General features: G+C 44.8%; 1 protein-coding gene across 3 annotated transcripts; it reads left to right on the top strand.

Annotated features, from left to right (window-relative positions):
* Positions 1-3,296: 3,296 nt before the first annotated feature.
* capns1b (calpain, small subunit 1 b) lies at positions 3,297-11,937 on the top strand. 3 transcript variants are annotated; one of them, XM_012849423.3, is made up of 11 exons: positions 3,297-3,439; positions 5,510-5,568; positions 6,296-6,332; positions 6,637-6,729; positions 9,349-9,406; positions 9,520-9,584; positions 9,720-9,788; positions 9,869-9,947; positions 10,027-10,143; positions 10,556-10,614; positions 11,684-11,937. In XM_012849423.3, exons 2-11 carry the CDS (start codon positions 5,522-5,524, stop codon positions 11,708-11,710), a joined length of 651 nt encoding a protein of 216 aa, XP_012704877.2. In that variant the 5' UTR covers positions 3,297-3,439; positions 5,510-5,521; the 3' UTR covers positions 11,711-11,937. The 3 variants fall into 3 exon arrangements, with proteins under 3 accessions (XP_012704877.2, XP_021164576.2, XP_021164575.2); XM_021308901.2 differs by having other exon boundaries at positions 3,311-3,458; XM_021308900.2 differs by having other exon boundaries at positions 3,311-3,477.
* The last annotated feature ends 733 nt before the right edge of the window (positions 11,938-12,670 follow it).

The raw sequence follows: 12,670 nt of genomic DNA, 5'->3' as shown, positions 1-12,670 counted from the left end.
GCTAATGCTTATAAAACTGATAAACTCTTGTGGCTTAATGTGGCAATGCCAGATTGTCAAAACAACACATGGACAGACAGCAAGATTAAGGAGAACTCACTACTCTATATGAAGTCCCATTCAAAGTCAAGGAGTTTCTTCAGGAACATGGAGACGTGTGTGTTGACTGTGGAAGACTTCTTCTGGGCGATCACACCTTTCTTCTTGGAGAAGAATACCAATGAATACCAATGAAGCGCCTAAAATTGTCAAAATAGTCTAAGATCAGAGTGGAGTAAAGTGACATCAAATGGAATTCTAATAAGTCCAATACCGTGTGTGTGTGTGTGTGTGTGTGTGTGTGTGTGTGTGTGTGTGTGTGTGTGTGTGTGTGTGTGTGTGTGTGTGTGTGTGTGTGTGTGTGTGTGTGTGCGCGCGTGCGTGTTGTGGTTTCAAAATACTTTTATTGATGACAAGGAATAAAGGAGTTTTTACCTCTGAATAAATTCCAAAATACAGATTGCCTCATCTTGATACTGAAGGTTGAATATGTAATAGATTGCAAAGACAGCAATCTGCTAAACGCACTTAAGTAGGCCTAACTACACGTTTGTTATGTCTGTAAGTGTGAGACTTAAATGTTGAAAATTTTTGGAAAGTCCGACTGCAATCTGCTAAAACGCACTTAAAAGTTAAATTAGGTGTATTTTTATGAATCCTCATGTGCCTTATATGCCACTATTGTGGCACAGTTATGACAACAGATCTGACAAGTCTTGATTACAGTAAAATATGTCAAGCAGGAAGCAAATTTCTGGCTGCTTTTTGGTGCCACCGTATCAGTCTTAACACTGAAATGTTTAACCTTAACTAAGGTACAATGTTAAGATTATGAAAGAAAAGCCACAGCTGGTGCAAAACAGTTTGACAAATCACAGAGTTGGGATAACTAACGTTAGAATATGTGAAGCACACATTGACAGAGAAATAAACAAAATGTATAAAGTTTAATGTCTAGAAAGTCAAGATTTTCACAACAAATTTTAAATGGAAAATCAACCCTACAAACCAAGAGGATTCAAGAGTCTTTTTTAACTGAACTAGCTTAATACCATTAACTCATTGTAAAACAAACTTCATTAAGAGTTGACACAAACTAAATAAAATTCACCAAAACTATAGCCTACCTCTAGGTGATGCTGACTTGGTTGAAATAAATCCTTAACCGCGGGACAACATATAATTATTCGAGTAACTTAATTTAATGCTACTTTACTGCTTGCTCCACTTGTCAATGTTGACCTCTCGTTAACAAGTGCTGCTCCTCAGATGCAGACGCTGCGGTAATGTGAGCTGTCCGGCTACTGTATATAATAGTTAACCAAGATTTAACAACAACAACAACAAAATAGTAGAGTAATAGAGTAGAATATAGTAGAATATTCAAATCTAAGCATCACTGATAGCTTACATATAGCCTAGCTAGACAAACTCCTGAGCATTAGCCTATATCAAACATTCTTGGCAGTATAAACAAAATAGCAAACCCAGAGGCAAAGAAAAAAAGATTTTGATTTACGTACCGTTACATCTTTTAGATGAAAGACCATAATCGTTGTGATGAAGACAGATGGTGGCACGTTGTGTGCTCTGCAGTCGTCTTCTGGAAATTTTCCGGAAAATACTGTAGTATCCCGTTATTTAAAACAGCCGCATACCGTTTACGGCCTCTGTCCTGTTGCTCCAAGTTAAGAAGCCCACAATGCATTGCTTACTACAGTACTGAACTGTTAAACATGAAAACAGTATTTTAGTATTGAAAAATGGCTGTAAATTTACAGCAATTGCTTACAGTATATATATATATATATATATATATATATCAAGGTTCTTTCCAAAGTCAGCTTCCATCAGATCCTCCAGGTTGGTGAGAAAGTTTCCTCTCTAAGGAAACCCAGCAGGTTGCATCAAGTCTCTCCAAGCAGCATTCACTCCTCCTGAAAGAGCGTAGAGCCACAGTGGACAGTCGTCTGCATTGTTGATGGCTTTGCAGCAATCCCTCATACTGAGCATGCATGAAGCGACAGTGGAGAGGAAAACTTCACTCCTTGTTCACAATTTCAACAACTGTTTTCCTTATCTGCTTCACTGCAGGGCTTCTGTGTGTTTTTGGTCTGTCCTGCCATCCCTAACCCTCACAGGCTGCTGGTAACAAAGATCCTAAAGAACGTACCACTGGTTCATCCTTTAGGCTTAGGAGCCTTTCTATGTCTGAATCTCTCTGAGGTCAATCTTCTGAAAACGCTCAGGGACAAGAATAAATGAAAATATGTGAAAAAGTAGACAAAATATCAAAAACCTTTTGTTAGAGCTATGTTATTAGATATTAATCTCAATAAACATGCTATGATTCGGATGAATAGTAACCGCGGCACAAATTAAGGAGTAAAATAATCTGACCAGCAGAGGGCAGTAAATAGAACCTTTTCCTGCGGTACTAAATATAACCACTAGGGGGCAGTATATACTGGTCCAAATTAGGGCCAAAGGTGGCAGGTGTTTGATAACAAAGGAAGGTTGGTTCACACAGATCTGCAGGTAGTGGAAGTGGAACAGGTCCATCAGCTCTGAGCAGGACACACCTGGTTTGTTTTAATGCTTTCAGGTTTATCACAGAACTTAATGGGTTCCAACCCAACCTGAGCCGAACTGAATTAACTCTGAACCACTTGTTGACATCTAACATTTAAAGAATGGCCAGAAAGGAAAACCTGAAGTATGAGCGCAAACATCTGAGAACCTCTAACATCTCAGCAACAGTTCTCTGCTGTTATAATTTAAAATGTGCAGATCAGCTGTGAAAAATAGTTATTATAATAGATTTATTATAAAGGAATGTGTTCAAACATTCACAATAAATTACCTTTTTAATATTCTTTTTTAACTTTATTTAGATTTTGTTTTCAAAGCTGTCATCCTCCTCATAGTATCTCACAGCTCCGTGGCTCACGTCTCAGAAAGCGAACAAAAAAGGCAAAATGAAACATATTTTAAAGACACTGTTGGATGCACAAATGCACAAAGTGACATAACAGTTATCAGCTCAACCAAATAAACTTTATTACATTGAAGTTTAGGTTTTTATTAATACATAAAACATCTTCATCAACGTCACAAACGGCCCAATCATGATTTAAAAGGCAGACGCATGAAAGCAACAGCTGGATTTTCCTGTCGGACCTGAACACATCATGTTTGTCCTGTGTTGTTGGTAACATGCGGGTGTTGGCCCGGCGTGTGGGCGTGGTTACTGGTGACGTCACTGGGAGGAGCTCCTGTCTGTGGTTTTGTGGACTCTGTCTCTGGGAGCGCCTTCAGTCTGGTTCTCCTCTGCAGGTCCAGTTCTGTCCGTGCTGGTGCTGGTTCCTGATCTCCTCCTGAACAGAAGCCCGACCCTGCTGTGAGTACCAGAACCTGCTGTGAGTACCAGAACCTGCTGTAAGTACCAGAACCTGAAGCTGTAGCCGCAGCTCTGAGCTGTCCCACCCATGGTGGAAACTTACAGAAAATGATCTCTCTGGAACTGGCAGCTGGGAGTGTTTGCTTTAGAGGAAACTGGAGAAATATGTGAAAAGTTGCTTTTTCTGTGGAGTTCATGACCAGACAGACGATTCAGTTAGAGTTAAGGGAGAGTATTTGCTCCAAGTTCCAGTTCTCAGCGCTTTAATACTGACTGAGCTGAGAAATACTCTGTTTTATTAAGATAACAGTGTATAAGCTGCCGTAACTACATCACAGTCAGCCAGATGTTTTAAAGCGGTCTTTATCAGGAGTTCAGTGACTTTTTCTCTCATTTTCAGACCATTTGTTTCTTTAAGTCATTCAGGCATTAAACTTCTAAACTTAAGGGGCGAGCCGCTGCTGTCTGTCATTCAGCTAAAACATTTCCACCCCTAGAAAAACACACGGCGGTTATTCCTCCCCGTCAGACATGAAATCTGACTGAACGCTCCTGGTTTAGGGTTCGCTCACTTCTCTTTGCTAAATGTCAGAATAACGAAGGAGATGATTGTTCAGAGGTTTACATTGTCTAAGTGTACTGTGCCTTTAAACGGTTTGGGTCAGGCCAGGTGACGATGTCGTGGCTTTTTTTAAGCTTCAGGTTGGTTCGTTCACAACACGAGTTAAAGGGAGGGACGCTTTAAAAACTGGAAAAACAAAAGAAACCTGCCAAGACATCAGGAAGAGAGCCGCAGACCCCCACAAGGTTCTACGTTCCTCCCCAGCGGTGCAGCGGGGGGGGGGGGGGGGGGGGGCAGCCATCAGTCCCTTCAGGAAGGAGACGGGTTCTCTGAGGCCGATGTTTTGGTGTGAACCGCGTGAATCAACCTCAGAACGCTGGAAGAGCGTCATGGTCACAGTGAAACGAGTCCAACCTGGACTGAAAGGCCACTCAGAGAGAAGAGGCCGTCTGTCCAGAAACATTAGTTTGCAGATATCCGCAGGGACAGAGCGGACATTTTGGAGACTCGTCTGGTGGTCTGGTGCTAAAACTAAACTTTTTTGGTGAGGCAGACACCGGCTCAGGATGCACATAATTACACTGTTTTGTTTTAAACGGCTGGTTGTGCTGGCTAACAGCGACGACAACCATCACCTGCAAACCTGAGCTCAGCATGAAGTATGGGGGAGGCAGCATCATGCTGCGGGCTGGTTTTGACACTCCACAGAATATACGGCAGATCAGCCATGAAGTTAAAGCTTGGAGACACAAATGCTCGATTTCTTGAAATCAGCTTTAAAGAATCCGCAGATCCAGTAGAACCATTCAGAATAATTCAGCCGTGTTTCATGTGTTGTTGTTCCGATGCTCGTCTAACTCTGAGGTGGTCCTGAAGTTCTGCTCAGGTTTGATCCAGATTCTCTAAAAACAGCTAAGCTGCCCTGAAGCGTACACCAACTTCCCCATCATTAGCCGCTAACAGTTAGCAACCTAGTGGTTCTGGGCTCTCATTTATGAAACTGAGAGTAGGATCCATACTAAACTTCTGCTTACCCTCAAAAAACAAAAATTGTGTCAGCCAAAAGAAATTCTGATTTATTTAGCCATTCGCAGGCTATTCTCCTTTCTAGCTCCAGCTGCACCTGAACGTCTGGTACCAGGTTGCTGCTCAGGTTCTTCTATATGAATGTAAATGTGGATTAAAATGAGTTGTTGCTGTTTCATGGGTACCGATGGCAACCACGAAGAAATGAGCAAAGAAACAGTGAAAAATGTCCCCGAAAGGCGTTTATTAAAGGTGTAAATCAGAGCTAAAAGCTCAGATGTTGTCCAGAACTTGTTCAAAAGTGACCCTGGTTGCTGTTTTAAACGTCAGACAACATTTCAACATTGCTCCATGTTGAAATTCCTCTTGTCTCGGATGAGGCAGCGTAGCAGGAGGGTGGAGGCATTTAGGAAGCTTATCAGAGAGAGATGATCAAAGATAGGTTTGTTTAATCACAGCTATGGCATTTCCTGTTTCCACAGATCTTCCTCAACATGTTTCTGACCAAGAGTTTAATCGGAGGCATCCTGAATGTCGTGAGGTGAGCACAAAGACCACAGGCTAACGGTTTCCATTGGTTTTTATTGTTTATGCTAAGCTATGCTAACAGTTTCCATTGGTTTTCATTGTTTATGCTAAGCTATGATAACAGTTTCCATTGATTTTCATTGTTTATGCTAAGCTAGGCTAGCAGTTTCCATTGGTTTTCATTGTTTATGCCAAGCTAGGCTAACGGGTTCCATTGGTTTTCATTGTTTATGCTAAGCTATGCTAACAGTTTCCATTGGTTTTCATTGTTTATGCTAAACTAGGCTAGCAGTTTCCATTGGTTTTCATTGTTTATGCTAAGCTAGGCTAACGGGTTCCATTGGTTTTCATTGTTTATTTATGCTAAGCTAGGCTCGCAGTTTCCATTGGTTTTCATTGTTTATGCTAAGCTAGGCTAGCAGTTTCCATTGGTTTTCATTGTTTATGCTAAGCTATGCTAACAGTTTCCATTGGTTTTCATTGTTTATGCTAAGCTATGCTAACAGTTTCCATTGGTTTTCATTGTTTATGCCAAGCTAGGCTAGCAGTTTCCATTGGTTTTCATTGTTTATGCTAAGCTATGCTAACAGTTTCCATTGGTTTTCATTGTTTATGCCAAGCTAGGCTAGCAGTTTCTATTGGTTTTTATTGTTTATGCTAAACTAGGCTAGCAGTTTCCATTGGTTTTCATTGTTTATGCTAAACTAGGCTAACGGGTTCCCTGTTCTTCCCTCCAACAGCAACATCGACCCGTCTATGTTCAAGCCCTCAGCCCCTGTAAGTACCAGCAGGAGGAGCCCTGTGTGTAGTGTTAGGCTTCATTTAGATACAGTTTCATCTTTAAACTCTTCATAACCATCTCTTCCTTTTCCATCATTTTATCTGAAGTACAGATGTTAATCATTTCGGGTCCATTTCAGGGTCTGAGGTTCCTGTTTAGTGAAATGAAAGTAATGTAACTCATATCTGAAATGTGTTCCCTGTAAAAACCAAATAAATGAATAATGTGGCTGAAAGTGTTGGCCTGAGAGGAACAGGCCCGTCTCTGTCTGAGCTGACAGAAGCTTCTCTCTTCCCTCAGCCTCCGCCTCCCAGACCGCAGAACTACGCCGAGGCTCACGAGAACGATGAGGAGAAGCAGTTCCGGAGAGTCTTCCAGCAGCTGGCTGGAGATGTGAGTCTGAAAAGATCCGCTTCATTTAATCATCTTTTAGCCCAAGTTTATCGTCTGAAGGAGCTCCAAATAATCTCATCAGGCTTTTACTCGTCTGAAGACGTTTTGCTGATCTGCAGCTCTGACCCGGAGACCCGGGTCTGGTTGACAAACTTTGTTGTTCTGGTTTCTATCAGCTGATTCTGTTCAGTTAGAGATAAACACACAGCTGCTGGGGGGGGGGGGGGCCTCCTACAGAGTCCAGCCTTCCCCAGGAGCTGCTGCTCATCTTCTCCTTCATCATTCAGTCTGTGTTCCTCCATCACTGAGAGGTTTGGATCATCAGAACAGAACCGGTCCACAGAACAGAACCGGTCCACAGAACAGAACCGGTCCACAGAACAGAACCGGTCCAAACTGCATCCACCAACCAGGTCTGCAGAGAGGACCATCAGGCTGACCTTCCCTCCATCCAGAACCTGAACAGGTCCAGGACCAGGAGAAGGTCCGCTAACATCTCTGCAGAGCCACACATCCTGGACACCACCTGGTTAGACTTTCACCTCCAGGTGGCGCTGCAGAGAGACCAGCCTCCATGGAGACAGGTTCTGCCCCCAGGTTCTGGTTCTGATGGACCTGATCAGCCAGAGGAACCGGCCTCCACAGAGGTTCTGCCCCCAGGCTGTGAGGATCCAGTAACTTGTTTCCACCAGTCCATACTTGTCCTTTAAAGGTCTTCAGTGAAATTAAATTCCTTGTTTGTGTCACAAACTTGCAGAGCAAAGCTGATTCTGGTCTCCTCTGGTTCTAAAGGGTACCAGTGAGGTTCTGGTCTGACCCGAGGCTCAGAGCTCTGACTGCTGTTAGATGCAGCTCGCTCTGCAGGGTTCTGGGGTTCTTGCTCCACCCTGCAGCAGGTTAGTCCGGTTCTCCTCCTGCAGAGACGTTTTCCTCCGGTTTCTCTTCCCCTCACCACACCCGTCTGCCTCGTGTCCGGTATGTTCATTCCATCGGACCGGTTCTGCTGAGAGTGCAGCGAGGCAGACCTGCCTCCAGGATCAAAGATGTCTGACAATGAGAGAAACCTTTCAGTGAACACAGAAACAGACAAGCAGCAGGTTGTAGTGTGAACAGCTGTCTCCTCTGTGAGCCCACAGGGGCCCACAGTGACTCACAGTGACCCACAGGGACCCACAGTGACTCATAGGGGCCCACAGTGACTCACAGCTCCGTGTCTGGGCAGCGTGGAAAGCGTTGGGCTGCAGGGCGTCTCTCTCTGCATTCCTGCCGTCGCTGGGCGGGCCGCGCCTCGCTGTCAGGGACTCAGTGGGTGTGGGCTCCAGGTGGACCGGTCCGCTCACCGGATCCACTCTGAACCAACAGGGAGGAGCTGTGGGCGGAGTCACAGCCCTCTGTGCTGCATTCAGGGACCTCTGGGAAAGGAGGATCTGGAAACAACATTCCTGACATTTCATGGCAGTGAGAGAGAAACGCAGAGCAGCGTGAGTCAGTGACTGCTGATCAAGGAGGAACTCTCTCTGACCCGGTTTCACTCCTGTTAAAATTAGAAATTATAGCAGGAGCCACAGAACCGGGTTTGGACCGTTGCTGGAAACAGGGAGAAATCTCTGAGGGCTTCTCTGGGTTTTCTTCCAGCAGTGAGTCAGAAAGTCAAACAGGAAACAGCTTCAGCCGGACCAGCTGTGACTCACTTTGTTTACTGAGCCTCTGCTATAAAGTCCCACTTTGGTTCTGATCCAGGAAGCTCTGAACCAGAACCAGACTGTTTACACTTTGGACCATCCAGACCAACCCATGACATCTGAGACGCTTTCCTGAAACCTCCTCCTCCTGCTGCACAGACCCTGTAGGATTCACACCCTCACACCATCGTCTTTGTGTTCCTCCACCGGGTTCTAATGTCCTGCTGCAGGTCCACAGCAGGTCCCCCTGAACGCACCGTCCAGGTCCACCTGAACGCACCGTCCAGGTCCACCTGAACGCACCGTCCAGGTGGACCTGCAGGTGGACCAGCTGCAGGTCCACCTGCAGGTCTTCTGTTCTCCAGCAGATCTGAACGTCTGCAGATGAAACTTTTCTCCGCTCTTCTCTCTAAATCATCTCCAGCTCAGTCAGACTGGATGGAGAACATCTGAGAACATCAGTTTTCTAATCTTGCCACAGATTCTCAGCTGAGTTCAGGTCTGGACTTTGACTAGGCCATCCCATAATATCTCAGGCTGCATGTTCAGCTGGAAGGAGAACCTCCACCTCAGCCTCAGGTCTCCTGCAGCCTCCAACAGGTTCTCCTCCAGGATGGTCCTGGTTCATCTCCATCCATCCTCCTGCAGCTCTGACCTGCTTCCCACAGCATGATGCTGCCTCCACCGTGCTTCACTGTGGGGATGGTGCGTTCAGGGGGACGTGCTGTGTTGGTTTCCCTCCACACATGAAGGTTTTTCATGAAGGTCAGAGGTTCAGTGCAGGTCCAGAGCAGCTTCTTCGTCTCCTTCATGGTCTGGATGATTTCAGATCAGAGGAGCGCGTTACACAGCAGCTTCAGTGTTTCAGATAATCTGCCCGGCTGCAGGGTTGGTGGACAGAAGCCTCCTCTGAACCGTGTGTTGTGTGTTTGAACAGGACATGGAGGTGAGCCCCAAAGAGCTGATGGACATCCTCAACAGAGTCATTTCCAGACGTGAGGAGAACTCTTTGTCTTTTCCTGCAGCTTTAGTTGCCTTCAGGGCAAACGTTCTTCTGCTTGTGCATCAAAGCTGTGCGTTTATCTTCTGGGTTCCTTGTTTTCCTCAGATGGAAGCCTGAAGACGGACGGCTTCAGCATCGAGTCCTGCAGGAGCATGGTGGCTGTCATGGACGTATCCTTTCACAATAAAGTCAGCTGGTGCTAGAAGTGGTGAGAACCCAAACCTGCTGGCCTTCAGTCTGCAGCGTTCTCTCTGGGACTTCCTGCCTTTGTTCCTGAGTTAGACCTTTGACCCGACTGCATGCAGAGCGACAGCACAGGAAAGCTGGGCTTCCACGAGTTCAAATACCTCTGGAACAACATCAAGAGGTGGCAGGTAGGCCTGCAGCGCTCCGACGCTCCGTCTCAGTGTGCTCGGCTTGTTGGAGCGTATTTATCCTTCTGTGTCGCCTGCAGAGCGTCTACCTGTCCCACGACGCGGACCGCTCAGGTACCATCTGCTCGGGGGAGCTGCCACGCGCCTTCAAGGCTGCAGGTGAGAAACCCGGAGCGCCCCGTGGGTTCAAATGATCAGGAAAGTCTGGAATGCTTCATGAACCCAGCGATGTTTGCAGGTTTTCCTCTGAACGACCAGCTCTTCAAACTGATCATCCGCCGCTACAGCGACGAGCATGGAGACATGGACTTTGATAACTTCATTGGCTGCCTGGTGCGGCTGGACGCCATGTGTCGTAAGTTCCTTCCATGCTTTGTTCCAGCAGAAGCTCTGATTGTGGATTAAGTCCAGCAGAAAATGGCATTTGAAGGGAAACTCCTGTTTTGTTGACAGCTTTTCTCCCCAAAGCTGTAAAATCATTTTAAACCAGATGTTTCTGCTCCATGCATCACTGTAAAAAAATCCTTTTTGTTGTAACATGAAACCTGCTGGAAATGTTACATAAAATCATTTCTGATCAGTTCTGCAGCCTTTAAGGCTCTGAAGGAACCAAACTGTTTGCTAAATCTTATTCTGACCTTCATGACTTAATCCTTCATGCTTTGAAGCAGCTGGGGGAAAATGGTTTGCATTTTGTGAACCTGTGCAAACCTGCGTCTCCCTGCAGCCGTGATTTCTGCTGATCCGTGTAATAATGTGTTCCTCAGGAGCGTTTAAGACTCTGGATTCAGACAACAGCGGCACCATCGACCTGGACATCAAGGAGGTGATGCTTTGGCTTCATTCTGATGTTTCATTGAGTCAGTCCTGATGCTCAGAGTTCAGTCTTAGGGCCCAGGCTAGGGGCCGACAGAGGAAACAGCTTTTTAGTGTTTGTGATATTTCAGCCTGAATCTTTGTTTCAGCTCCAAGTGCTGAGAACTGCCTCCAGTCAATCTGTGCCTTCACCCATTCGTTTCCCCAGATTAAACCGCCTGTTTCCTCTCTTTCTGCTTCACTGTCACACACAAAGACTTCAGTCATAAATCTGTTAGTTTACTTATCTTGTGTATTTTGATGAGCAATCATGTAAGAAATTACATATAGTTCACATTATTTTCTAGGGAAGTTGTCATTTTTGCATAAACTGCTGTTCTGATTGGAGTTTTGGCTTTCTGAGCCCCGATCAAACCAAGACGGTTCTGAGGGACCGCCCACCGAACGATAATATTTCCACATTGCTTATGAGTGGATTATAGAATATTATTTTAAATTGAGAAGCTGTCAAAACCTTCTCAAGTCAGGAGATAAACATAAAGTGTCTTGTAGAACATGGCTTAACTAAATAATAAATAAATAAACAGCATGGGTCAAACTCAGGCGGTACCCAGACTCAGGTTTGAAGCAATATTGGAAACAGAAATGCTTCACAGTATTAAGAAAACCAGACATTGCTGTTATTTATCAATATTTTAAGATATACATTTGCCTCATTAATCTTTTTTCCACCTGAGCGTTGTAGATCCAGCCGTCAGAACCCATGCAGACCTTAAACATAAAGCTGCATATCGTCTGCATACATTTTATTCTAACAGTCCTCATGTTCAGCCGTGAGGCAGCACTGAGGGCCAATTAGCACTGAGGGCCAATTAGCACTGAGGGCCAATTAGCACTGAGGGCCAATCAGCACTGAGGGCCAATCAGCACTGAGGGCCAATCAGCACTGAGGGCCAATCAGCACTGAGGGCCAATCAGCACTGAGGGCCAATCAGCCCTGAGGGCCAATCAGCACTGAGGGCCAATCAGAATATCAGCTTATTGTGTCTGAACTCTCACCGCGTCTCTCTGTCTCACAGTGGCTTCAGCTGACCATGTACTCATGAAGCAGTGAAGGGAAAACTTCTGCCTTCACCCGTTTCTCTCTCCATGCTCCTGTAAACGGGACCAACAGAACAAGAAGAACGTTTCCACTGGGACCAAAGAACATCTCTGTGGCACTAAGATTTGTTTGATATGAACATTTTTTCTCCTCTTTCGGCCTGAAATTGATTGACTCTGAATGTTGTGAAGCTTAAAGTGACCCAACTGGAATTAAACTTGTTTTCTTTCATGTGAGTTTGTTTTTTACGCCTCACACAGTCCAGCAAACATTAGCAATAAATCTGAAGTCTCCGCGCCTCCGATGGCAGCAAAGCAGCTTCTGTCAGTTTAGTCACATAAAAGCAAAGAAAGGAGAATGAGGAAAATCTCAGTGGTTCCTCTTATTAAATAAAAATGTGATAGTCCTAACAGGGAAAGTTGAGTTTGCACCGTTTTAAGAATCCTAAAGATTTCCACCAAGACGCTTCTGAAGAGCTGTCATGAAGGAAATTAATATTTATATATAAATAAATTAATATAAATTTATATATATATATATATATATATATATATATATATATATATATATATATATATATATATATATATATATAATATCTGCTTTCACAGCGGCACTTATCATGAAAATATAAGATGAGTCTTTAAAGCTGTTCAGATTTCCAGTTTCTCAATGTTTGAGAAAATCTGTGGACTAAACCGTTCCTGCAGAACACCGAGGAACCCTGCAAGGAACCTGGAGGAGAAACCTCAACTGGACAGCAGTGACCTCTGATGGTTCTGCATCAAGAGCCATGAGGACAGAACCACATGGACCAGAGATTACTCTGGAGAACATATTTATTTAAGTGGAGCTCCTTTTAGAGCAGCTAACTCCACCTGCAGGAAGAGGAGGTGCAGCTGCAGGACTGATGTGCTCCTGAGAGAAGATGACTGAGGATTTGGTGACCAGAAATGGAACAGAG

Source organism: Fundulus heteroclitus, unplaced genomic scaffold (assembly GCF_011125445.2).
Source record: "Fundulus heteroclitus isolate FHET01 unplaced genomic scaffold, MU-UCD_Fhet_4.1 scaffold_44, whole genome shotgun sequence".
In the NCBI taxonomy this organism is placed as follows: Eukaryota; Metazoa; Chordata; class Actinopteri; order Cyprinodontiformes; family Fundulidae; genus Fundulus; species Fundulus heteroclitus.
Note: the sequence above shows the minus strand (reverse complement) of the source record. Positions and strands in the feature narration are given on the sequence as shown.

What these genes read in the sequence shown, in the direction of transcription:
- capns1b (XM_012849423.3), top strand. Translation starts at nt 5,522, where the DNA reads ATGTTTCTGACCAAGAGTTTAATCGGAGGCATCCTGAATGTCGTGAG. An exon ending in TGTTCAAGCCCTCAGCCCCT is followed by an intron (nt 6,333 to 6,636) that starts GTAAGTACCAGC and finishes CTCTTCCCTCAG; the next exon opens with CCTCCGCCTCCCAGACCGCA. An exon ending in ACGCGCCTTCAAGGCTGCAG is followed by an intron (nt 9,948 to 10,026) that starts GTGAGAAACCCG and finishes CGATGTTTGCAG; the next exon opens with GTTTTCCTCTGAACGACCAG.